The sequence below is a fragment of the Erithacus rubecula genome (genome assembly GCF_903797595.1).
Source record: "Erithacus rubecula genome assembly, chromosome: 16".
NCBI lineage: Eukaryota > Metazoa > Chordata > Aves > Passeriformes > Muscicapidae > Erithacus > Erithacus rubecula.
Window position 1 is genome coordinate 14,448,501 of NC_136668.1, and position 25,504 is coordinate 14,474,004.

Consider the following 25,504-nt stretch of genomic DNA (forward strand, 5'->3'; position numbering starts at 1 on the left):
GTTCGGGCGGGGATTACCGGACAGGCGGCACCGGGGCGGGTCCCCGGCGCGGGTGGCGGGGTTGGGGTCGCGCCCTGCCCCGTGTCCTGCCCTCCTGTAGACGGGAGGTTGCTGGGTGCTGGAAAACCAATCCTGGAAGCTGGCTAGCCCATCAGGAACAGGAGTACGTGGCAGGCAGTCTCACTGTGACACCATTTCTACAGCTGCTCCTTCTTCTTCTCAATGAAAGGGTGACCCCTCTGCTGCCCTCCATCTCTCGGCAGGGAAGGGATCCCAACCTGCTCTCCCGAGCTGCAGGCACGGGGGAAGGAAGCAGCACGTGGCCCTGCTCCAGCTTACACTCCTACAGGACAATCAGCAAAAGTCTGAGTGCTGCCCACACCCAGCCCTGTCACCACAGGTGGTGCCCCGTGCCCAATGCCAACCTTACCCAGGCTGGCACCAGGAGCTCTCCAAAGCAGGACTGCACCAAGCAAGAGCCCACAAACAAGACATTCACAAGCAGCTAAAAAGATTTATTTTATTTTAGCAAAGCTAAAGAAATGGTGGCTGCCACACAGAAAGTGAGCAGAACAGCACAGTGCCAGTGCCAAGAGTCTTTCATGGACATCTCTGCATAGTGAGGGTCATTCTTCCATCACCAGAGGCTTTTTCAGTTTTGAAAATATGCATGTCAAGCCTACACTTGCAGGTAAACCTGAGGAAAAAGAGAATCACTGCACTTCCATTTTTTCTGGCTTCAGTGATGCAATGAAATTCTTGTACTCCTCGGGATAGAAATTCTTGTACACATTGATCTTCCTCTTAATCTGTTTGGGAGTATCCTGGTAGTAGTTCTTCTCATCCCGAGCCATTTCCTGCAACAAAGAATGTAATTCAGAGGAGCAGCCCCAAGAGCAAACACCAAACCAGCCTACCCACACCACTGTGATCCCTGCCTGGCTCAGACAGGGAGCTGGCCACAGTTCAAAGTGGTTTTTCCCTTAAGAATCAGCTGACTGCAAAACAGGATCCAGGACAGAGAGGATGAGTGGTTCTCATCCTGCTGATGGGAAGATCCAGCAGTGAATCACTCTGGGTGCTCCTTGCTCTGGAATGTACCTTGTAGTTCTCCCCGTGGTGCTGGATCATGTATCTCACATAGTCAATGAGGTCTCGTGAGAGCGTGTTCGACTTCTTCTCAGGGAGGCTGGCCTCCAATTCCATCTCTAGGCAGAGGGCAGAGGCACCATGAGCCAGGGCAAGGCAGCAACAACACCTCAGAGGGCCCCAACCTCCCCCAAGGCCACACAGCTTGGCTGCTGGTGCATGCAGGGATGTTTCCCAGCATGATGGTGCAGGAAAATGGCCAAGACAACAGCACTCTGCTCAGGCTGCAGGCATCCAGGCCTGCACTGCTGCTCTTCCCCAGCTCACATATGAGGAAAAGACCCTTTCAGCCCAGGGTGCAGAGTGTGACTGCTCAGAGCTGCCCAGCCCACCACTGAAACACATGAGGTACTGCCTCCATGGCTTCTTGTCACTCTGGAACCACACAGCAGCACATCTCACAGTGACAAGAGCCCTCTTGAGGCTGCAGGGACAAACACTCTGGAAAACACATGCTCCTCCACAAGGCTGGATAAGAAATAGCAGCCTTCCCTACCCCTGGCACAGCACAGGATAACAAAATAACGCACAGGGAAACCCCAAATGTAACACTGACCAGTCACCACGTATGGCTTCCGCACTAGTTTCTTTCCTGGCTGCTGTCCATCGCTTTCCACTTCCATCCCCTGAATTATAGCAGAGAAAAGAAATGAAGGAAAGTCCATTTGGAAGAGTGCTGTGTCCCCACACATTCCCAAAACTCCAAACTGCTCCTGCAAGGGGCAGGAAATCCCAGCTGGCTTAAGCAGAGCCTTACTTGTGCCATTAAACTGGCTTGTGGGTGAGGCTGTCAGCTGAGAAATGCTGTGAGAATGGAGATAAATGGCAAACAACGTCATTCTTGCTTTTCCCTTGAGTTTCTTGGGGCCACCTTTCACCTGAAAACGCTGCCCTCCCATGCAGATGGGCCAGGCTGCCACTGTTATACACAAAGAGCTTTTCTTTGTTATCAGCAGCAACTTGGCTGCAGCGTTCCCAGCCCCACCTGTCTCTGGCAAGTCCCAGGAGATGGACTGACGTTTTTTATAATTGTTCTAAAGTCCATTATGTCTCCGGAGAGCTGTAGCTCGTTCCCACGCCAGGATCTTGGCGAGATAAGTGCGTAGATCAAGATAAGAAATGTGTCCACAGCCAGAGACTTATCCAGGGCCACCGGCCCCGTGCTGCGTGGGTTCCTCCCCCACAAAGGAGCGGTCCCGGCCAAACCCTTCCTTACCAGCAGCTTCTTCGGGATGGGGACAGCCTTGTTGGGATCCTCGGCCAGGCCCATCTCGGCCAGGTTCTGCGCCACCGATTTGTGCGGGTCCCAGGCATGGCGGATGTGGGAGCTGCGCAGGGACAAGGGACATCAGGGCTGTGTCCCCCCTCCCTGTGTCCCCACACGTGCAGCGTCCCGCCCGCCCTGCCCCAGCCCACGCCGCGCCCCCCGCGTTCCCCGGCGCTCACCAGGCGATGCGGGGCGCGGCGCGGCGGCGGGCGCTGCGGTAGAGCCGCTTGCGGTTGAGGTTGTAGGAATATTTGTGCCGCCGGCTCTTCCCCTTGGCCTTCGGCATGGCGGACACACGCGGGCTGCCCACGGGGCTGCTGCGCGGATCGCGGGGCACCACGGGAAGTGTAGTTCCGACGCCTTTGCGCCGCGCGATAAGTGTGCGCGTAGGACTGCAACTCCCGGCATACACTGCCACGGAGGCGGTTGCTACGGCAGCCGGAAAGGGCCGTTGTTGTCACCTTGGCCATGGCGGCCGAGCCGCCCCCGCCGCTGGAGCCCTACCCGCTGCCCACGTTCCATGAGGAAGGATTCACGGAGAAGTTCCTGCGCAAGACCCGCGAGAACCCCCTGGTGCCCCTCGGTGAGGGCGGGGCGGGGAGTGGCGGGACGGAGGCTGACTGAGGGGCGCGGGCCGGGGCGACGGTCGCTGCTGAGGGCCGGTCCCTCAGCTCCGGGCCGGCTGCTCCCCGGGAGGCGCGGCTCGGGTTTGGGAGTGCGGTGGACCCGGCCCGCAGCGCTCAGGCCCGGGGGAAGCCGAGCCTCACAGCCCCCGTCCTTCCCCGCAGGCTGCCTGTGCACCGTCGGTATCCTGGCCTACGGAATAATCTGCTTCAAGAAAGGCAACACTCGGCGCTCCCAGCTGATGATGCGGGCGCGTGTCATAGCCCAGGGCTTCACCTTCGCCGCCCTGCTGGGGGGCATGGTGGCCACGGCTGTCAAATCCCGGCAGTGACATCGGACAGGAGCGAAGCTGCGGCCACGGGCAAGCGTCTACCAGCAGCGCTGGCTGCGGATGGAGTTTTCTGAGAGACTGTTGCGATGCCTGGGTGAAGCCAGTTCTGGAGCACTGGAAATGGGGTGAATACACTCTTGTGATTAACATGTAATTTAGGCTGTGGCTTTTTTTTTGTTTTGTTTTGTTTCCCCGAGAGCTCACTCTCCTGCAGCACTGAGGCTGCATGTCACTAAGACTCATCGCCCCTGTCAGACTTATTGTCCCTGCTTGATGCTGTCACAGGTTGATAAAAATGTGTCTTGGTCATGGTCTGCGTGACCAACATTTGAGAAATGAACTGCCCATGAGGAAGGAACTGCTGCTTATGGCTTGGTCCTGGCAGGACAGAGTCCCTAGGCAGCAGGGGAGGCAGTCTGGGAGGTTGTGTGACCTGTTCAATTGAAACTGGTGAGTAATAAAGTGAATTGCAGCAAGATTCTGACTGATACTGGATTGCAGAGCACTGAGAAGCAACAAGATTAAACAGTGCAGAGAGAAAAGGGAGTGGGCATGGCTGTCTTGAAGCTGTGATGAAGACATGAAAAAAAGCAAGGAACTCACATTTCTGGATTTCAGCTCCTTAGGGGCAAAGCCAAGCCCTGGGTCCTGCTGCCACTGCTTTGGCCCCATCTGAGCACAAACCCTCCAGCCTTCCCCTCACTCCTATTTTTTTTCCTGTAGGATGTTTCCCCTCCAGCCCCATCCTTTCCACAGGAGGCTTTCTGGCTGTGGGTTCTCCTAAACACAGCGTGCATCCCTAATGCAGAAAGAACACAGTGCTCTGTAGGATTGGAGATGTTGATTTATTGTAACAGATAATTTGGACAGTCACAGATACCAAAGCCGAGGGGATGTAGAACAGCTGTGGGCACGGCTCCCCGAGAGCTGCCCCAGCCTGACATGGAGCACATGGCAGCTGGGGGACCCAGGGGCCCAGCTGCCTGCAGGGGCTGGAGGGACAGAGCACAGGGGGGCCACAATGCCCCCCACAAGTAGCCAGGGCTGCTTCCTGCTGCTCTGCAATGAAAGGCTGAGGCAGGCAGCCGAGTCCCCAGGTGTTCTGCAGCACAGCAGAGCTGCCTATGCATGCTGGAGCTCAGGAGGGCCAGGCAGGAACGATCAGCCCTACGGGCAGGGGGCACAGTCCCAACACACAACAGAGTGATTCCCTACACACCCATTTACCTTCCCAGCCCACTGGGGAGATCATGCTCCAGAGCCATGGGTGCCCAGGCACCCCCACAGCTGCAGCAGCAGGACTGGTGATATTCTGGCCCTGGAGCCACAGCTGCAGGTGCTCAAGTGAGTGTTTTGTGGGCTCTGGTCTATGTTCCCCCAAGCTGCTGCAAGCTGTTCCCAAGCCCTCAACAAGCCAGACCCAGGGCACCAGCTCAAGGCTGTCCCTCTCCTGCTACCCAGGAGTTGTGCACGTTCCCAGGACTGGTGCCATCCCTGCCAAGCAGAGGAGAGAAAGTTCGAGCAGGGAGCAGGACTGAGGCATCTCCCTACACTGCCTTAGGTGGGCAAATCCAGGGGGGCAGAGCAACTGCAGACAGATGTGCAGGTTGTTCTCAGGAACAGTACAAGCCCCAGCACCAGAACTCTGCTCAACCCTGCTCTAGGCCCCTGGTTAGGAAGCTGGGGGGCTTGACCTGCCCCATAGCAGCTGGACATTCCTACATCCTTTCCTGCAACTACACAGCCTCCATCTCCCATTCTAGTAGCAAGGGAAGAAGCAAAGCCAAGGGTCCCCCAAAGCCTGGCATCCCACATTCCCAGCTGCTGGTGTTCATGGGGGAAGGACAGAAAACATCTGCACACTCCCCCCCATAGTCCCTTCCTGGTGACCTGCACCACTGTGCTGCCAGCACTGCAGGACACGTGGGACATGGACACTGGAGCCCCACCAACTTTGTGGGGCATAGCCAGGCTGGGCAGAGTTCTGATCAGTTTGGGGCAGCCACGGGCAGTCCAGGCCCAATCTGGGCACCTGTACTCACATTCCTCAGTCCCTGCCAGTCTGCTGTGCCATGCTGCAGCCATGTTCCCTGCTGGCCCCAGCAGTGTGGAGCAAAGCCAGGGCTGTTTCTTGACCCTCTCAACCGTCTAAATCCCATGGGAAAGACAGACAGCAGCCCAGGATCCCACTTGGATCCTTGCCTCAGGGCTAGGACTGAGGCCTGGACATGGGACTGCCAGGACAGCTGCAGACAGGTTTACTCCCAGCACAGGGCTGAAGTGGGGAACACAGGATGGGATATTCCCTGCTCATTCAGCCAGGCCCTCAGACATAAATAACCTCCTGAAGAGCCTGGGCTGGGGCTTCCCCACTAACTCAGCTCTGCCACCCAGTGCCGCTTCCCGGGGAAATGCCACAGTGATTTATAAATAAGTGTAAAAAGAGACCAATGCACCTTTTAAGCAAAGGAAAACCATGGGGAGAGTTATACAACCGGTGACTCGAGCACAGCCGAGGCGCAGATCAGGGAGCAGGCAGTGGGACCCTGCCTGGGCCAGCCCCTGCAGCCGCCTGGTGCAGTGAGCCCAGCCGTGCCCGCTGTGCTCCCGGCTGTGCCAGGCACAGCTAACGGGACAGGGGCGTCTGTTTGAGGGAGATGAGCACCGAGCGCATCCGCGACACATCCTTGCTCTGCTTGCTGCTCTTGGGGTTGAAATCACACAGCTGGGCCACCTTCTCCCACTCAGAGCCTGGGGTCTCCTCCTTGGACTCCTTCAGGAATGCTTCCTCCGAGGCCCTGCAAAGACATTGAGGGTTGTCACTAGCAGACCCCTTTCCAAGGAGACTCTTCCTTCTGTCTTAGAAACCCTTGTGCCCCTGTTTCCTCTCCCTTTACTCTAGCTGATGAGCTCAGTGTCCTCTGGGATCCAGAGACAGACAATGCTCAAGTCTGCCTTTGGCTGAACTCACCCAAAACATCATTCATCCAGGGGGGCAGGAATATCTGCCTGCTCCCAAGACTTTACTTCCCAGAGCCATCCCCAAAAAGGCACAAGTGCCCACAGCTTTGCATCTTCAACCAGTTCCCACAGAGGCATTTCCAGGAGCTCCACTCATCTCCTAAAACTCCACCATTTGGAAACGCTCAGCTACATCGTCCTCCCTCTGGTACCTCACCAGAGCCCAGTACCTCCCAGCATCCCCTTCCCTTGGCTGGGCAGTGCTGGGGCAGGGAGCCCTGAGCCTGCAGGGCAGGATATGGTCTGTAAGAGGCACATACACGTAGCCAATGATATCGGCGTCCGGCTGCTGGTAAAAGGCTTTGTCAGCGATCCTAGCCCCGGGCACAGAGAGAGAGAGAGCGGAGTGGAGCGACAGGCACGCAGAGGGTTAGAAAGAGAGAACAGAGGGGGTTAGTCCTCTCAAAGAGTGACTCACACGCTGCAGCACATCAGAACCTAGAGCCCAACCCTTCCCCCTTGAGAGCCCCACGCAGGCGCAGGAGGCACCAAGATCCCAGGGTGATCCCAGTGTGGTTCCAGCCAGAGCAGCTCTGCACAGTCACCAGAGCCACTCCAGGACCTGGGGTCTCTTCCCTTGCTTGGCAAGGCTCTGTCCCTGCAGGGCTAGGCCCCACTGTGGGCAAAGAGGCCCCCAAAATCCCAGGAAGGCACAGAGTCCTTTTGGCCGTGCTGACCCTGACATACCTGTTGTTTGCTCGGTTCTTCTCCATCTGCTCATTCTGACGCAGGTTCCACTCCTCCAGGTCCTTCTTGGCCTTCTCACGCCATTCCTGCTCAGTCACCTTCGATGCCGCATCTAAGGCCCGAGTGAGACAGAGCCCATCAGCCACACTGGCATGTTCTGGGTGTGCTGGGCAGCCCCAGGCAGGACAGCTGCAGTCCCTCAGACCTGTCCCCAGTCCCCATCAATACTGCTCGAAAGGCACTACTGCCCCAAGGACAGCAGATCTTTGGCAACAGCACAAGACATCTCTCTGAGATGCAGCAGGGTCACCAAGGGCCCTGACTGCCATGTCACAAGCTAAGGCGGCTACACACGGCCTTGGGTCTCACCCAGCTCCTCCAGACGCTGCTTCTGCTCCTCCCTCCACTTGCGGATGCTCTCGGGTTCCTGGGTCAGCCGGTCAGCCTTGGCTATGGCTGCGTAGGCATCCGTGGGACCGTTGGACTCCTGCAGCACATGAGCAGCTCACCATCAGCATCAGTGTTTCCAAGAGCCCAGCCAGCCACCTCCAAGGGCTGGCAGCACTCAAGACTCCACACTCCCAGCACTGACAAGCCAAGATAGGAGGTAGGAAGGGTCACAGCTTGGGACATGTGGGACAGTGTTCCCACATGCTGTTCCCACTTGCTGCTCAAGCTGCTGTCCCAGCCTCAGGCCCTGTCACCTAAAGCCTTCCCAGCATTTCCCTCCTTGACTTGCTGCTCACTGCAACCACAGCTCTTGTATCCTCTGGGCAGCCCCACTGCACAGGGCAGACAATGGCCTTGGACCTGCTCCCCAGGGATTCCCTGGCCCTCACTGGGGTCCAGGCAGCTCCAGGACTGAGCTGCTTCCTTTGTCTCTGAGCCGAGGGCCCCGCCAGCCCCAGCACTTCCCCTAACACCTTCCACTGGCCAGATGCCCAGTATGACACAAAGCTCAGCAATGGGATTACAGCTTTCTTCCAAGATACTCAATCTAATTAAGTCTATCCTGTTCCTGATGGGATTATCATTCTGTAAACCAGACATGGGCAGTGCATATGCCCCACTGCTGGGCATCAGGTGGGGTGAAGAGCTTGTCAGACGCTGGCACTGCTGACAGCAGAGATGGGCTTCAGGCTCCCAAAGGGATCTGAGACCCACGTGGGTCCCCCTGGAACATCCTTGGCCACAGGGCAAGTGGTTTCCATAGCAGCCCTATCCTGGCTCTGGCCTTTGTCAAGAGATGCTCCTTTCTGCCCCAGAGGCCTCCAGAAGCTACCCAGGCTGGAGAGAGGGGGCTTCTGTGGGGAATGGATGATTTGTCACCTGCTCTTAGGGCTCAGGCACTCCTTCATGGCACAAGCCACCTGCAAACAGATGTGGGGCAGGTCATGGCAGGTGGGACACATCTTCTCTTCAAAGAGAATGGAGCAGCCAGGACTCCCACAGGAGACCCAGACCTTTCCAGGAGCACGGTAGCTGTTCTGCAGCTAGACAGCAAACTCCAGTCAATGCTGGGGAAGAGGAGTAGAATGCTGGCCCCACACCCACCCAATCTCCCTTAGCAGCCCTGGGCTGAGCTCTCACCTGAAAGACATCTCCATTGACAGTGGCTCCTCCATTCTGGAAACCTGCTTGAGAAAAAGGAAGAAAGAAAAAACACAACTATGGCAGCTGCAGGTGATCCCAGAGGGGCTGGTGTTCATGAAACTACATCAGATCAGTTCCTGGGAGTTTGTCTGTGCCTTTTTCAGCCCACGACACACATGCACAACACCTCCACAGTGTCCTGTCCTTGGTGGGATTCACTGAGCACCTCTCACTCTCCCACATAAACTTCCGCAGGCATTTACATCTTTATGGTGCTTTCACTGGTGTTTAATCTTATCTGAAGATTAGAGAAACTATTCCAGCACAAGACTGACTGAGGCTGCTGCTCTGACTGTAGTAACACAACCTGACCAACCCCATCCTGGAGAGGCTGCCGATGGACACAGCTGATCCAAGAGCTGCCAGCTAAGTGCCAAGGCAACTCTCCAGGGATACAGCCATGGAAACTCCTTGTGCTTCACCAGGACAGAACAAGGTCTTTGGGAGCCCACCTGGGATGAGCTGCAAGGTCAGGGTTGGTAATGAGGCACCCATCTGCCCCAATAGCCCCAGAGAGCTGCACACCTGGGTCACAAAGGCAGCCCAGGCAGGGGGCTTTGTGCTGCCAGGAGAGAAGAGGCTTTGAAGGAGCCACACTCCAGGCCCTTTCCCCAGTCACCACCGGGCTTCTCCTTACCAGCCAGCTGCAGCCATAGACACAGTGCAGCTCAGGCCAGCACTGTCCCTAAAGTGTTCACCCCCACGACTACACCCAGCTCCAGCCTGTCTGACTGCATTTATCACTGTGGTTGTCAACACCTCCTCAGGCCCAGATCTGCTTCCATGACCCTTTGTGCAGAGCTCTGAAACCACTGCTCCACAGCCAGCAAGAGGAGACTGTGGGGCTGGTTAGGGGAAGGAGTCAGAGCCCTGTGGCAACAGTGTCCCTATGTCCAGAGAGCAGATGCCAGAGCCCCTGCAGACTGGATGCAAGAGATCAGAATTAGCACATTCTACCTGCAGGGCTTGGGACCACAACGTTCCCAATGGCAATGTCTTCCATTTTGCATCCCAAAGGGCTCTCCTGTCTATGGGGACAGTGACAAGGCTGTCATTGCTCCTCAGTGCCGCCTGGATGCCTTTTACACTGCCATAGCTGGGAGCACTGAAACATGGAGTCGGGAGGCCATCCAATCCGGAAAACCTAGCTTGAGCACAAGGGGGAGAAATCGCCCCATGGCTGGCATATCCCATCTCAGGATTCATTCCACGTCCCCGAGGTTCGAGAAACCCTTTGGACACAAGCACAGGCCCAGATAAACCTTGCTAGGATGACAGCTTGACCCACAGGGTCACTCTGCCACCGGCCCATGCGGTGCACCACAAACCCCATCACCCACCGGGGATGCTGTGCATCCCCAGGGGACCCCAGCCCCGCGTGGACGCGGCCCGGAGGAGTCTTCCGTGCCTTCGGGGCAGAAGGGGGCACAGCCCCCGTTACCCCACGAGGCCGGGAGCCCGCGCGTACCCAGCAGCAGCGCAGCCGGGCGGCCCCGCGGCCGTGCTCACCCTGCTCCGGCGGGGCCGCCTGCCCGCCCGGGGCGGCGGCCGCCTCGCCGTCGGTCGGCCCGAAGCCCTCATCGTTCTCGATGCCCGCGATCTCGCTCTCCTGCTGGGCCAGAAAGGCGGCGGCCGGGTCCTCCTCGGCGCCAGCGCCCTCAGATGAGGAAAAGAAACCGAAGTCGTCGGCCATGACCGGCCCACCCGCGCCGCTCCCGGTCCGGCTGCGCGGCTCGGCTGGGCTGGGCCCGAGTGCGCCCGGGCGGAGCCGTCGCTGTCACTGCGGCGGCGGGCGGGGCGGCCGCCTTGACATCAGCGCCGGGGCGGGCCCGCGAGTGCGTCCCGCCTCCCCACCAGCCGCAGCGGGCACGGGGAGCCGGCGCTGCCCGCCTGCTTCCCCCGGGCCTCGACTGGCCGCGGTCCCGCCGCGCCGACCCCTCGCTCGGGCGCTCGGAGCTGCGGGTGGGAGCGGGGGCCCCTCACAGCCTCCTCCATCTTAGCGGCCGCCGCCATCTTGGGCCCGGCGGGACGGGCCGGGCCGGACCCACCCGGCGGCACCGGAGGTAGCGGGCAGGACCCACCCGACGGGACCGGAGGTGCCCGGGCAGGACCCACTGGGTGTCCAGCAGCCCCCGCGGTGACGGGAACACATCCAGCTCCCGAGGGTCTTCGGCTCATATCCCCCCCCTCTCCTTGGGGGGCTAAGGGGCCGTTCCCACAGCAACAGGCTGCCCCCTGATCCCCGGCCTGTTCCGGGAACACCCGAGCAGCCCTTGGCACACTTCGGAACTCCTCGTGCGTCCGCCGGGAGCACCCGAGCGGTGCTCGGCACACTTCGGAATTTTACGTGCGTCCGCCGGGAACACCCGAGAGCGGCCACCGCCGCCGATGGGATTCGGGCATCTCCGGACAGGCCTTAGAGCACTTCGGTTTTGTCCGGAATGCGGCCCGGCAGTTCCGGCGGCGGCCGATAAACAGCCATTGGACGCGCCGCGCGGGGCTGGGGTGGAAGCGTGGGCGGACAACGTCACTTCCGGAGAGTGACGGAGCGGCGGGTCAGAGGCGGCGGCAAAATGGCGGCGCCTGAGGAACGGGAGCTGACGGCGGAACAGACCGAGAAGCTGCTGCAGTTCCAGGTGCCGCGTCCCGGGGGGCCCGTGCCGGCCGGCGGGAGCGAGGGAGGCGGTGCATAGACACGGAACGGGCTGAGCTGGGCCCGCCCCGCCGGCGCTGGGGGGTATGGGGCTCCCAGAGCCGGGTAGGCCCACCTGCAGTGGGGTGTCGGGCTGGGCCTGAGGGGACGGTGAGAGGAGAGACACCTGTGGTCCCTGTCCTGCCTGGGGTGAGTGAGACTTCCGTACCCCTAATACTTCATCGGGGTGAGGTTTTGTCATCGCTAATTGGGGAGGCGAGAGGTGGCTGCTGAGTAAACTCTGTGCAGGAAAAACTCCTTGGTAAGTCCCGGCCATTTTAATTAGTGTGAAAATTTTCCTTGTCGTAGCTGCAGAGCCTTTCCTGGCACCGAGGGAGAGTTATCCAGTGGGTTTCTGTGGAACATTGTTCCTGCCCCTCGCGATTGGATAACGCCGCTGGAGAATGTCATGATTTAATCTGTGTCTGCTACACAACACAGGCAGGATCGTTTAACCTTTGGTTTGCGAGGCCTGGGGCAGTGTGGCAGATGAATGATCATAAACACAATCTGAAGATGTGGTTTATTGGGGAGAAAATAGTGTTAGGTAGCTGAAATACTTGGGGTTGCTCAGTGATGAGTAATTAAATGTGCTGAGCAATGCAAATTACCATCAGGTGTCTTGGGTTTGTTTCTGAGCTGTAGAACATCCGGTGGCATTCCTTGGATTGAAGTTCTTTTATAAATACCATGATTACTTTTAAGATTATTTTGTCTGCTTTTGTTGCTTTAAGTTATTTTGTTTTAAGACTGTGCATTGGAAGTTTGGTGTGCTGTAAGTGTAGATTTAAAGGGACTCCAGAGGCATCTGGCCCTGCCTTCCCCAGGTGAGACAGTGCAGGTGTTCATCATTCCACACATTGACTTCCCAAGCCTTTGCCTGATTCACAGCCCCCTTAGTTAATGTGCTGAGGTGTTTACCCATGACTGGACCTATGAGGAAACTTGCTTTACAGATGTCCCCTCTGCCCTCTTGGGCAGTCAGATGAAATACAGACTGCCCAAATACAAAAGAAACAGAGCAGTGTTAACCATTGCTGTCCCTCTGCTGCCTGGTGAGTAGACAACAGTTTTGTGCCTATAAATGTGCAAAAAGTTCCATTGGAGAATGCTGTGAGAGACCCTGGTTCTTGTTCATCTGCTTAGTCTGGACAGGTAGGACCAGCTGCTCTCACCACTGCCCCTGCTGCTGTTTTCAAACCCCTGTGGGCAGCTGTGAAATAAAATAATCCTGTTTCCCCAGTGGTGTTGTAATGGACAAAGGGCTGCCAGAGAAGCAGAAGGGAGGGTTCATGATTTACCTTCTCCTCTGGTACACCACACCTGGCTGAGAAGGGCTCAGGTGTGAGTCCTGCTGCTTCCTCAAAAGGAAGTCAGTCCACCTGGAAGAGATTTTTTTTTTTGTTGGGACTCCAGTAGGAAGAAATGAGGTGTTTGGAGTGATTAGCTGAGTCTCATTAAAATAATTGGTACATTGCTACAAGTCAGCTTGGAAAGCCTTCAGGGGTCCTTGCTGACTTTGGGGGGAACACTTCAGTGTTTTCAAGGATAACTTCACATTTTTTGGTATGCCAACATAAGTAGGCTGTACAGCATTCCATGGTAACAGAACATTGCACTTCCACAGAAGGTTATATCCCACTGTGGTGTGAACAGAGCAGGAGAGCAGACTAGGAAAGAAGGCAGGGTGACAAAGATGAGATAAGGAATAATGGAAGACCCTCAGTTAAACAGAGAGCCAGAGGGAAGCATTGAGCAAACAGTTGTTTGGGGTGAAAATGCTGTTGCCCTAAACTGTTTATCCTACTTCTGCTGGAGAATGCACCTTTCCAGGCAGAGGTGGATGTGCTGTCCTGTCCTGGCCTGAGCTGTTGGGCATAGTTCTGTGTTAGTGCCTGCTCTGCATTAATTCCACTGATGTTTGTGTGGTGGGTTCTGTAGTGCCTGTACAAACAGCTTTGCTGGCAGAATGCTGAAAACAGCAGCTTCCTTCTTGTGGGCAGGGCTGGAACAGGGCAGCTCTCTGCACCATGCTGGGGCAGGTTACTAAAGGAAAAAAAACAGTAAGAGAGAACTGGGATAAATTTGAAATGAAAGCAACAAAGCCTCCTGCATGTTTCCAGCCTCCCATTTACTGCCAGAGAGCTGGCTAATAATGTAAGGGAATAAAAGCATCTAAATTTTTCATCTGTCAAGACCTCTCTGTCCTGACATTTGGAGAGAGAGTTTGATGTGAGCTGTTTAGGAAAGCTGTGGAGATATGATTCATTTGGGAGATGGAAGAAACAGCAGAGCAGCTTTTGTAGGATCTGGTTATTGATCTGTGCCCATTACACTTGGGCTGATGTCTGATATTGTAATATGCTAATGTAAAGTAATGGAGTGTTATTTGCAAAAGAGTTGGCACTCATGATATCATCTCTGACTTCAGCTGGGGAAAACAGAATGCTCAAGGCTGGATATGGCTCTGATTTAGGGGAAGGAGGAAACATGAAACCCAGGCAGCTTTCCCACTCAGTGTATTGATCAAAACCCTCAGAAAGGCATTTGCTGTAATATGCAATGAGAAACTCTTGGTTAAGGCTTTTTTCCAGTTAGAACTCAGATGTTCTTTACCCTTGGAAAGTAATTCTCAGGAATTTGGCAGTGGGTTGGGAAGTAAGAGCAGTTAGTCCTGTGGATTTGCATCCCTTGTGCTGTGTTTCAACATCAGAGCCTGTCTGCAGAGCCAACAGTTTCGTAAGTCCAGTTTACAACCTTTGTCCACTCAGGGATATTCCTTCTGCTTTTGAAGCATGAAATTGTACTTTCCACTGCTTCACTATTGGGAAGATTCTGAGCAGTCTCAAAGGTGAGAGATACAAATAATTACCTCCAGCAAAACTTATTATGCATTATGCTTTACAGTAACACTCTTGCTTTGTGTGATGCTTGAGAAAGCACTCTTGAAATGTCCTGGCATTTGTGGAATTTAATATTTTGGTGTTGAAATATTAGCCACTGTGTTGAGCTTGGATTTATTGGAAGGTTTGAGAGTGCTGGTTTAATAGGACTAATTTTAATTACTTACTATGTCTGTAAGATACATGCTCTTAAAGGCAGCTAATAAGAGACCACAGCGAGCAGCAAGGTTTGAAGATGCTGGTTATTCTCTTAGCCCTGATGATACTAAGAATGTGCTTGTTTGCCATGTATGTAAGTTTGTAGCTGAACAAAGTTCCCCAGAGATGCTGTGAGCGAGGCAGTGGAAATGATGTGGCATTTTAAGTTTCTGATCTGTTTCCATGACTTGGTGAAGCAGAGGCTGTAGGAATGTCACAGGGGTGATAATGACCAGTATCAGTGGTTACCAGCCAGAGTTGTCTGGAGTGGCAGTTGAACTGTGGTCCTGCCATTCCTTACATCAGGTGGGGGTCATTCTGAACCCTGCTGTGTCTCCCAGAGCATCGTGGAGCTGTGGTGTATCCAGTGGAGCACATCAGAGTAACAGCCAGCAAGGTGTGGAGTTTTAAAAGCTGCCTTTGCCAGGTGGTTTTTTCCTGCAGTGTTTAATTGTGAAGCCTCATTGATCAGACAAGTGGCAGGAGCACTCAGCACTGTGCTGCTTGGAGTGCCTTTGTCACTTCTGGTTTCAGTAGAGGGCAGCTGAATTAAGATGCTAAGGGAAAAAAAAAATAGAAGGAAATTCACCTTCCTGGAGAGCTTGAATAGAAGACTCAGAATTGACTAGAGCTGTCTGTCACTGTGGTGCTGGGCAGGAAGGGTGAAGTTGGCTGGTTCTGGTGTCTCTGAGGAACTCAGAAGGTCTTGCAGATGCTGCAGTGATTCAGTGCTCATTAAATGCTTGTTGATAGCTCTGCTGCTTTCTGACCTAAAACTGCAGAAGAATTTTGCATGATTTAAAAAGGAGGAATGCTCAGTGATGTTTTTAGTGCTCACAGATAATCCAGGCATTTAGAGACAAAGGTGTAAATGAATTTCTGAATCCTGTAAACTTTGTAAACACCAGCAGAATTTCCAGGATGTTGAGGAATGGTGATCAGAAGACTTTCAAGGCTCTGGAATAAACACATAGTGACTCCACTGTAAAATCAATTAATTGAGTAGATTGCAGATGCCTTTAATGGTGTCCTTCTAAAAGACAATTAAGTGCCTGCTGTAGGAGTTTAGGTTAAAAAAATAAAGTCAGAATGCAAAATAAATTGAAAAAAAAAAATAAAGTCAGAACACAAACCCTGAATTTTATTCTATGAAGTACATCTTTAAAGGAAGATACTAAACTAAGACATTAAATGGTGAAACTGAAGGATAATCCAAGGTATTCTAGCAGCAGCAGCTGAGTTCACAGAGCTTTATTTTTTCTATGAAATCCAATCCTGCAGTGTTCCCTTGCAAGGCTTGCTGCAGACTTACTTTTTAATAAATATTTATACACCACTGAATAGTGACATGAAGTGCTTTTTCTCTGAGCTTCTGCAGTCACAGTACTTTAAACAGTCTGATTGGTTCTGTGCAGCAGAATGAAACAAAATGATTTTTGCCCAGTAGATTGGAGAGAAGGTGGCAATCTGGAGACTTGGTGAGAAAGAGGCCAAGAAATGCTGCAAAGTTTGAACTGAGCCCAGAGCCTGAATAGGGCATTTGTCCACAGTGTTTGTTGCTCGGGTGGAAATGGCATGTGGAATGTATGAATGGGGGCAGGGAGGGGAATAGATGCACCATCCTTCTCCTGGAAAAAAACAATTCAGTGCATTCTTAAATGCTCAGCCTGTCAGGAGTGCATCAGGGGCTTTTCAAGGCAGCAAGGAAAACATCTGCTGAGGCCTTCAAGCAAATGCAGTGAGGAGAGATGTTTGTGTGGCACAGTGACAGGGATGTCCCTTCAGCAATCGTTTGTCTCTATTCAGGAGATGCTGATGTGGCTTCCTGTAATAAGAGACAAAATTGTTTGATCTCCTATGTAAAAATTCTGATTGGCACAGGGTTAAAATACACCCAGTGGCTTTGAGGTTTGCCAGTGTGTTTGGACTGCTTTCTGTTTTGGGCCCTGTGTTGGACCATTCCTGCTTTTTTTTCTACACTGTTTACTATACTTTTTTACTTCCTCTGTGGTGCTGGGAGTATCACCTTCAGTAATGCCTGGCTCATTTTGGTTTTAGTTTCTGTTTATACTGGCAGTGAGTGGAGTAACAGTCATCTTGACCTTTCAGAAATGCTTTGTGTTTTGAGTTTGAGGTGATGTTTGAGGGCGTTGGCCCAGCACATCTTTTCAGAGTGAAGCCTGTGGGCAGTATTGTGTTAAACTCTTTGCTGTGCTGAGTGCTGTTTAGTGACAGACCTTGGGCACACTGAGAGTTGGCTGGTGCTGGAAGAGTGCAAAGGCCTGTTTGAGGCCTCCTGTGTGTTTATGGATTTTGGTTGGCTCAGGTCACTCTACTCTTAAACTCAGAGCAGGGCACATAAAAAATGAGCGTTGTGATAATGTGTTGTGGTAACTCCCATCATATCCTCATGTGTTGTTCAGAGCAGTCAAAATGCAACATTTCCTGGCACTCATCTGCTTTTATTCTCCTTCTTTAGGACTTGACTGGCATAGAGTCCATGGACCAATGTCGCCACACACTGGAGCAGCACAACTGGAACATAGAGGTACCGCTGAAAATGAGATTTGTAGCAGTTTCCAAGTACCTGAATTAAATGCAGCCCTCTGTGGGAGGGGGGGCCCTACCAGTATGATGAACCTGCCCACCCCTGGGTTTACCCAAGTAGCTGCTCAGAGCTGTATCCCCACATGTCTGGAAAGTGGGTTCCAGCCAAGTGCAGCAGAGTCTTTATAGCTGTGAACAATCCCTTGACTGGCACACAGGGTGGCCTCCTGTGGAGCCTGTGTGCTGGCTGCCATGGAGAAGGCTTTCCACATGGAAAAGAGCACTGGTGGTTGCTGTTTGTCAGGAATTGTGCTTATCCAGTACCCGAGGGCTGGGGACAAGTAATACCCACTGTCCAAAGTATAAACAGCATAAAATGCCTGAAACCTCCTTTTGCTCTTTCTTATGTCAAAGGCAGCTGTGCAGGACCGCCTGAACGAGCAAGAGGGTGTCCCAAGTGTCTTTAATCCTCCTCCACTGCGGCCCTTGCAGGTCAATACAGCTGACCACAGGATCTACAGCTACGTTGTCTCAAGGCCACAGCCAAGGGCAAGTTATCTTACAGTGGATTTTGTCCTGATTCTTGGCTGACTCTCTATGAACACAACTTGCAAGCAGGGAATGAAATTGTTTTCTTTGCATGCTGTTATCTCCTTTCTAAATATTTTATCTTAGGAAAACAATGTAGAGCTATTCCTTCAGTTTCTGTTACTGCTGTGAAAGTTTTCTCCATGGTGTGATTCACAGTATGAGGACATTTTTTGTCTGTTTTTTGACTATCTTGCTGTGGTGTAGTAAAGCTTTTTGATCAGTTAAATTGGAACAAAGGACAGTCTGTTCCGTGTGGCAGTGATAATGTTTGGTTTTTTTAGAGCCCTCCTTAAATGTGTATTAATTGAATACATATCAATTACTTTCATTAATGTTTTACAAACAAATTTGCACGAGTGCCTATAAGACTTAGTGCTGTTAATCTCTTTGTATTAAGAAAATTAATTCCTTATTTGTAATTGCAGGGCCTGTTAGGATGGGGTTACTACTTCATAATGCTTCCATTCCGATTTACCTATTACACATTACTTGATATATTTAGGTAAGTCCTTGTTTGTGCTGACTCATTTATTGACTGCATCAGGGAACACACTAGCTCAGATTTGGCTGGATCTCTGTCACTTAGATCTTTAAGCCTCATGACAGATTTTCCATTTGTTTGCTGAACTGGCATTATCTGTGGCCTTGTAAAGTTCCTGTGCTGTTTAATAAAAAATAAATCTTATTGCAGAGAAAAAGAGCACCTTGCAGCTCTGTAAATGAAGTATTTAATTGGAGCTCTGACTCCACACAGATTTACAGTCTGAGTGCCACACAAAAGGGTTGCAAAACAGTGTCCAGCTGTTTGGTGTTCTTGGACAAACATCAGAATCATGTCCCATTGGGCTGGACTGCAGGTTAACCTGCCCTAAGTCCTGGATGTTATTTGGCAGAACCAAACTGTAAACACCTCTGCTTTATTCCCTTGGGTGTCTATTCTCTCTTTTCCCTGTACTGCCCCAAAACACTAATTCTCCTTGTCTCCTTTACAGCATTGATAGAGGGAAAAGGGAATGGTAAGGGTGGTAAATAGCCAGCAGTCCTGACACCTGTACTGGTTTGGCAGTTTTCCCTGTTGTATTACTTTTTTATATTAAAGATATTTCCAAAGTTCAGTGTATCTTCTGTGCATCAGTAGAACTAAACCACACTGATGCCTGCCTTGCAGTGAGGCTTTTTCAGCTTCAGAGGAATGACAGTTGCATGGGACTCCTAGTGTAAAGTTCACTTTCTGCAACTCTTTGTACATTGGAATTGTTAGTTCCAGATTGCAGAAATGCAGTTTTCAAAGTTATCTGGACAAAACTGTGTGGCTTTTAACAGCCCATTTTTGACTAAATTCCTCAAACCTCCTACTGTTGGTATGACTTATGCCTGATGCTTCAGAGGAAGCTGAAACTGTTTAATCACACAGAATTCAGATCCTTACTGATCCCTGGCATGAGATGAATCTTCAGGGGGGGCTGGGTCTGTAGCTGTGGTATCATTTTGGAGCAGGTGTCAGTTTAGATTCAGATTATAAATGTTCAAGGGTCTCAGCTGTGACTTTTTTCCTCTTTATGAATCCCTTGACTGGCTGTGGAAAAGAAAACCTGTTCCTCAAGAAGTCAGTGAGCTGAATTTCCAATGTCCTTTGCTTCTTTCCTAGGTTTGCTCTGCGTTTTATACGCCCTGATCCTCGTAGTCGGGTCACTGACCCAGTGGGAGACATTATTTCATTTATTCATATGTTTGAGGAAAAATATGGGAGGATACACCCTGTCTTCTACCAGGGAACTTACAGCCAGGTCAGTGTCACATGTTGGTGCCTCGAACCTGAGGAGCTGGGGAGTGGGGATTTTGCCACATGGTATCAGGGCCTACATGGCAAAATTGCTTTTCATCTACAAGCCCAGCATTTATCCCCAAACTCTCTTAACAGGGTAATGGAGAGCTAGTGAACAAGTGTATTGGGAAACCAGTGTCTGCCAGGCTTGATGGTTTGCCAGGCCTGCAAAGTTGGAAAGCAAAGCTGCTCTGGCTGTTCCTCGACCGTCTGTGTGACTCTGTAGCCGACAGCTTTTCTTTATAATCCTGCCTTTGTTTTTATAAACTAGTGTGCTGTGCCAGAGTCTGTCCTTCTGTTCCCCAAATTGGGATTAACTGCCTGGGCTTGTATCACAATGCAGCTTCACAACAGTGCAGGGCCTCAAAATTGAGAGGGAGTCCCTGAGAAATTATGGGAGGTGAAGTGTTCCATATATCAAATCTAAGGGGGCCCTCTGTAGAAGAGGGATGTCCCCACAAATGCTGCCTCTTCTCAGCCTGCAGGGAAGGGTCTCCTGCAGAGCATCCCATCAAACAATTGGGTCAGCACTGCTTCCCAAGTGCCTGGGGAAGAAGTCAAATGCCTGTCTGTTCCACACTGCACAGTGATGGAGCTCACTGCCTCTGCAGCTCTTTGAAGCTCCTCTCTCATTCCTGGAATCCAAACTCAAGTAATCATGGAATGATTAGGCTACTAAAACTCAGTGCCAGTAAAACAGGGAGCATATTGTGCACTTATCCTGTGGTCTTGTTAAAAATGCTCTTGGGTGGGTGGAATCCAGACACTATAGATGTGGAAAGAAAGGAATTTTTTTATTTGTTGTCTGGTTCTTGCGGGGACTGCAGCATTATTTATTACCTGTTTTAATAGAATTTTCCTTTGGTGTGATCTGAAGATTGTGTCATGTACAGGCTCAAGGGAAAGCTCAGCCTTGGCCACTGTATGTCCAAGGGGTGAAGGAGGTTCTTCACTGCCAGCTGAGTCTGGTGAGGCAGCTGAGGTGTCAATGCATGTCATTACCTACCCAGTTTCACTCTGAGTTCAGTGTTCCCCAAAGCCACATCCTGAGAAGATGTGAGAGATAAGAGAGAGCACCACTCTTAAGTAAAGGCTTATTTAGAAGATCTGACAAGTTCATCCTCCAGTGCTGCTTCACTAAAACCACTCTAGTGGCAGAATAATGACCTGGGTCACACAAGCCTCGTGGGTGCTGCATTCCCCTTGCCCAGACACTCTGTAACTTCACCTCTTCTGCTCTTATGCCAAGGCCCTGAACGATGCCAAGCGGGAGCTGCGCTTCCTGCTGGTTTATCTTCATGGCGATGACCACCAGGACACAGATGAGTTCTGCCGGTAGGTAGGAGAATTTCCCAAATAGCTGCCTTTGCATTTGACATGCAGCTTCCCTCACGTGGTCTCTTCTCATCCCTCAGCAATACACTGTGTGCACCTGAGGTCATCACCCTCATCAACACTAGAATGCTCTTCTGGGCTTGCTCAACCAATAAACCAGAGGGATACAGAGGTGAGTCTGGGATTTGCCTGTCCTCTCCTGTCTCTGGAACAAGCCAGATGCTCTTTGACAAATTTACACATGTGAAACACTATTGTATTTCGTGCAAGTAGACAAGAGATTTCAGGATTGCATGGGGAAATAAATGTGTTGGTTTCCTGGGATGTCTCAAAAGGTTTGGATGCCAGGGAAATACATTCTGATCTTCACCTCCACTGTTCTGTGTGATTCTGAGCAGTTGTTCTGTGCTTTTTGCTGTGGGCATTTAAGCTTTCAGTGCCTTGTCAGTGGGAGTTGGTGGGGTTTTGCTGGGGATAAACTGAATGGAGAAACAAGTATCCAACTAGATTGGTCCTTAACACTGATTACTGTGATGCCTGAGGCCAAAAAGGACTTGTTAGGTGCATTCTTTCCCTTTCTGAGACAACCATCTTAATCCACACCCAATCTCTGAGTCTCCTCAAAAGCCCACTCTTGATATACCTGGCTAGACAGCAGTTTGGTAAGGTTTTGCATCAAGTGGAGCCTTTTCCCAAAGTTCTGTTTATGGCTCCTGTGTTGTTTCCACCATTTCTGTTTCATGGTCAGAAAAATGCTAAGTTTGGGTCACTCTTGGCTCCATAGTTCTCTCCCAGTTATAAACAATTTGAGAGAACAGCTCTCTGAGGAGTCAGTCTTTGACTTATTCCTGTTTCATTGCTGCAGTGCTTTGGAGTCACAGCCTGGAAAGCAGAGCTGGAAGGGATCTAGCCTTTTATTTAATCCCTGAGCTGCACTGATTTTGTTTGAGGGCCTTCATTGGTAACAATGGCCCCAAGTTTCATGATGTGCTGTGTGTGTTTTAAGGAGGGGATCAACAGCTATATATGAACTGTAACTTAAGCACATCATCTGTTCCATCCCCTGCTACAGACAGAGCTGCCTCCAGCAAAACCAACCTGAATTTGTTCAGAAATGTATAACATGGACATACTGAGATCTCCCCCATGACAGTTTCTTTCAGAGTCCAACTGTTCCTAATCACCTGAGCAAGTGTTTACATGTGCTTGTCCCATGTTTCTCTTCCTGCAGTTTAAACCCATGGCTTTGTCCCACTTTGAATAGACATTCAGAGCCATTTACTTCCTTCCTACTTGTGTTAGAAGAGCCTTTTTTGGTTACTTGAAAGCTTGTTTTTTCCCATCAGTCTTTGTGCTCCCTTTCCCACCTTTGCTAACTTACAGGGTTTAATTTTCAACATGGAGCCTGAGGCCTTTTCTGCCTTGGGAAAGAGAATGTCTGGGGAAGGCCCTCAGTGCTGGGAAACGTGAGTGCAGTGGCCCTTGTGGCTGTGGTGGTGACATTTGTGGCCGTTGCAGTGTCCCAGGCTCTGCGGGAGAACACGTACCCGTTCCTGGCCGTGATCATGCTCAAGGACCGCAGGATGACGGTGGTTGGGCGGCTGGAGGGTCTCATCCAGGCTGACGACCTCATCAACCAGCTCATGTTCATCATGGATGCCAACCAGACATACCTGGTGTCCGAGCGCCTGGAAAGGTGGGTGGAACCAGAGCTCCAGGAGCACAAACCTTGTTGAGGCAGGCTCTGCTCTGTCCCCTTCCTCCCTCCAGGCACCGTGTGTAGGCACATAGCTCAGCACCTCCCTTCTGTAACACAGCCCATGGGCTCTCCTCTCACCAGGGGCATCATCAGTCCAGAAATTCAGGCCACCTTATAGCCAGGGAGCCAGATGTGTTCCACACACAATCCCACCACTGAAAGGTGGATGTGAGTACTCTGTTCTCTGCGATTGGAGAACACCTTTGGCATGCTGGAGCTTTGCAGGGGCAGCTTGGACAACAGGCAGTAGGATCCAAATGGGAGCAAAGGCATTGCAGGCAGGAGAGCTGGTGTCCTCAGCCAGCTGGTGAGTGCGTGCTGCTGCCTGGGCTGAGCTCTGGCTGCTTTTCTGGTGGCGCTTCACAAGTCCCTGGTGACTCTTAGGGATGTGCAGGTTACTCTCAAAACAAGATCCCACCATTTGATTTCCTGGCTGTCCCTCCTCTGCCCCATGCTCTGTGTGGGGACCCAGTAACACATTCCAGTTTATGAAATGTGCAAGGAATTTCACCTGGAGATAAAACTAGGAAGAGTCTCAAATATGAGGCAGGAATCCTGGGCACTGTTCTTGTGCTGTCTGTCAAGCTGCAGGGGTTCAGAAGCTTTTTAAATTCAGTTCCACCCACCCTTGCATAGCAATTTGGTTGTAAGGGACTGTGGGGACCTGGTTTGGCCTTTTGGGAGCTTGTGGTACCCCAAGGCATTACCTACTGTGTGCTCCTAGGAGTTGGAGGCTGTCCCTGCACCCTTGGGTCTGCCTTCAGCCTGCCACCCCCTCACTTTAGGGCCTGTTAGCCTTGACCACTTCCACTCGTGTTTGCAGGGAAGAGAGGAACCAAACCCAAGTCCTGAGGCAGCAGCAGGATGAGGCATATCTGGCATCCCTGCGTGCGGACCAGGAAAAGGAGCGCAAGAAGAAGGAGGAAAGGGAGAGGAAGAAGAAGAAGGAGGAGGAAGTGCAGCAGCAAAAACTGGCAGAGGAGAGGCGACGGCAGGTGAGAGCAGAGGCATTGCAGGAGAGGCTGCAGTGTCCTGTGGGATGCCTGGCCTGCAGTCTTGCTTGGGGCTTGAGCATCCTTTGAGGCTCCTGGAGCAGCTGTGCTGCAGGGGACAGGCACAAAGGTCAGTGCAGTGCACAGCCATTGCTCCTGCTCCCTCCTTGCCTTGCAGACCCTGCAGGAGGAGAAGGAGCGGAAGTCGGAATGTCTCCCTCCAGAGCCACATCCCGACGACCCCGAGAGCGTCAAGATCATTTTCAAGCTGCCTAACGATTCCAGAGTGGAGCGGCGATTCCACTTCACACAGTCACTGACGGTGAGCTTGGGGCAGAGCTGAGGGGCCTTCAGAGCCAGGGGTGAAGAGACTTGCATGTGGCTCAGCAAAGCTTTATTTCCCTTGGACTTTGCCAAATGGTGACCTCTGCTGAGAGCCTTGGCAGGCAGAGCTGCTCTTTGGGAGGAGAGTGCTGTGGGCTCGGGTTCTACCAGTTTGGAAGAGGAGAGAATGGAAGAAGCTTTTTTCCCTCCTGAAAAGCTGGAAGGTGTCTCTGCCAGTGATGGGGCAGAGTGGGATCTTAAAGTCTCTTCCAATGCTTAACATTATATAATTCCACTGCTCTTTATTAAATAAAGGTGTAGCAAGAGCCAGAAGCAGTGTCTGGTCTCCCCAGTGCTCTGTGCCAAGGAAATGGCTGTCTCAGGTCTACAGAGCAGTGATGGTGCAAATTTGGGAACCTTCCCCCACGAGATGCCAGGCATTCACTCTGGCTGTGTCACTGCTCCCCCAGCTGGCAGTTATTCCTGTGCTTCTCTCCTAGGTGATCCACGACTTCCTGTTCTCCTTGAAAGAAAGCCCTGAGAAGTTCCAGATTGAGGCCAACTTCCCTCGCCGTGTCCTGCCCTGCCTCCCTACAGAGGAGTGGCCCAACCCCCCCACGCTGCAGGAGGCCGGACTCAGCCACACGGAAGTCCTCTTTGTGCAGGACCTCACGGACGATTGACACTTCTTTTTTGTTTTGTTTTTGTTTGTTTTGTTGTTTCGTTTTTTTTGGGTTTGTTTTTTGTTTTTTGGTTTTTTTTTTTTCCAGAAGACACAAAACGGAAAGAGAAATTCATATTATTATTATAATACAATATTTTTTTTAAAAGACTGCGTACAAACGAGGGATCAGAGACCACATGGCCTGTGCCAGCTGTGCTGCGGGTGTGCGCTGGCGAGAGGACGCGTGCGCACGGCCATGCCCTGCAGCGGGGGGACACAGGGGGAGCTGCTGTTGCCCCTCCGCCCTCCCTGGGGAGGAACAGGAATGGCAGCTCTTGGTAATTATTGCTTTTATTGATGACAGTAATAATAAAACCCCAGCAACCCAACATCTCGTGAAGATTTGATACTCTGCTGCTCCTGAGAGACACAAGACCGAGCACCGGAATGTGCTGGGAGTGGGGTGGGGGGAAAGGGCTGGACAGACTTTCTTCAGCTTCCCTCTGTGTATAAATACTGTTCTTTTAATATATCTCTTGCTTTGTAATGACCAAAGGAGATTGGGGTTGACTATAGTATTAACTTTTTGATAAAGAGCTGGTTCGATTCTTACCCATGTGGGGTCTTGCCCAGGGTTCTTAGCCTGCGTAGTGTAATAAACTCTGCCTCTAGCATGTCTGTGCTGATGCTTTGTGCCCATGCCCCAGGGAGGGGGGTCAGTTGCTGTGGGACTTGTGACTCCCAGAGGTGTGGGTGCACTCAGCTTCTGGTCTCTGGTGATTTTGTGCCCGTGGAGCTGTTGCATGTGATGAGAGCGTGCCCAGGGGGTGGCAGGGCTGGGGGGGCTTCTGTGCCAGCTCCTGTGGCATTGGCTCTGGGCTCAGGCTGGGAGGGAGGGAGGCTGGTTCAGTCCTCTTGGAGGAGATGGAAAAGGAGGAGTGA

The 25,504-nt window shown here is 52.1% G+C and overlaps 4 protein-coding genes and 1 long non-coding RNA gene across 10 annotated transcripts; 3 read left to right on the forward strand and 2 right to left on the reverse strand.

Moving 5' to 3' along the window:
• Window positions 1-506: 506 nt before the first annotated feature.
• NOP16 (NOP16 nucleolar protein) lies at window positions 507-2,753 on the reverse strand. The gene is made up of 5 exons (XM_079320118.1): window positions 2,596-2,753; window positions 2,366-2,477; window positions 1,706-1,775; window positions 1,102-1,208; window positions 507-857 (listed from the first exon to the last, which is right to left on the reverse strand). Exons 1-5 carry the CDS (start codon window positions 2,700-2,702, stop codon window positions 714-716), a joined length of 540 nt encoding a protein of 179 aa, XP_079176244.1. The 5' UTR covers window positions 2,703-2,753; the 3' UTR covers window positions 507-713.
• Window positions 2,754-2,830: 77 nt separating this feature from the next.
• Window positions 2,831-3,525, forward strand: HIGD2A (HIG1 hypoxia inducible domain family member 2A). Its single transcript, XM_079320119.1, has 2 exons — window positions 2,831-2,999; window positions 3,205-3,525. Exons 1-2 carry the CDS (start codon window positions 2,885-2,887, stop codon window positions 3,369-3,371), a joined length of 282 nt encoding a protein of 93 aa, XP_079176245.1. The 5' UTR covers window positions 2,831-2,884; the 3' UTR covers window positions 3,372-3,525.
• Window positions 3,526-4,197: 672 nt separating this feature from the next.
• On the reverse strand, window positions 4,198-10,573 carry CLTB (clathrin light chain B; the record flags this gene model as incomplete). Of its 4 annotated transcripts, none has more annotated exons than XM_079320150.1 (6): window positions 4,198-6,169; window positions 6,653-6,706; window positions 7,080-7,191; window positions 7,449-7,566; window positions 8,670-8,713; window positions 10,242-10,573. In XM_079320150.1, the coding sequence occupies 6 exons, from the start codon at window positions 10,423-10,425 to the stop codon at window positions 5,998-6,000; spliced, it is 684 nt and encodes a 227-aa protein (XP_079176276.1). In that variant the 3' UTR covers window positions 4,198-5,997. The 4 variants fall into 4 exon arrangements, with proteins under 4 accessions (XP_079176276.1, XP_079176275.1, XP_079176277.1 ...); XM_079320149.1 differs by having other exon boundaries at window positions 8,670-8,716; XM_079320151.1 differs by lacking the exon at window positions 6,653-6,706 and having other exon boundaries at window positions 8,670-8,716.
• Window positions 10,574-11,233: 660 nt separating this feature from the next.
• On the forward strand, window positions 11,234-25,236 carry FAF2 (Fas associated factor family member 2). 3 transcript variants are annotated; one of them, XM_079320146.1, is made up of 11 exons: window positions 11,234-11,368; window positions 17,005-17,073; window positions 17,487-17,621; window positions 18,089-18,165; window positions 19,312-19,450; window positions 20,738-20,823; window positions 20,904-20,995; window positions 22,342-22,519; window positions 23,406-23,577; window positions 23,753-23,896; window positions 24,399-25,236. In XM_079320146.1, the coding sequence occupies exons 1-11, from the start codon at window positions 11,306-11,308 to the stop codon at window positions 24,579-24,581; spliced, it is 1,338 nt and encodes a 445-aa protein (XP_079176272.1). In that variant the 5' UTR covers window positions 11,234-11,305; the 3' UTR covers window positions 24,582-25,236. The 3 variants fall into 3 exon arrangements, with proteins under 3 accessions (XP_079176272.1, XP_079176274.1, XP_079176273.1); XM_079320148.1 differs by lacking the exon at window positions 11,234-11,368 and adding an exon at window positions 11,545-11,686; XM_079320147.1 differs by lacking the exon at window positions 11,234-11,368 and adding an exon at window positions 12,861-14,275.
• On the forward strand, window positions 11,448-16,992 carry LOC306809047. The gene is made up of 3 exons (XR_013776149.1): window positions 11,448-11,574; window positions 11,734-11,830; window positions 14,507-16,992. It is a non-coding gene; the product is annotated as an uncharacterized lncRNA (long non-coding RNA).
• Window positions 25,237-25,504: the final 268 nt, after the last annotated feature.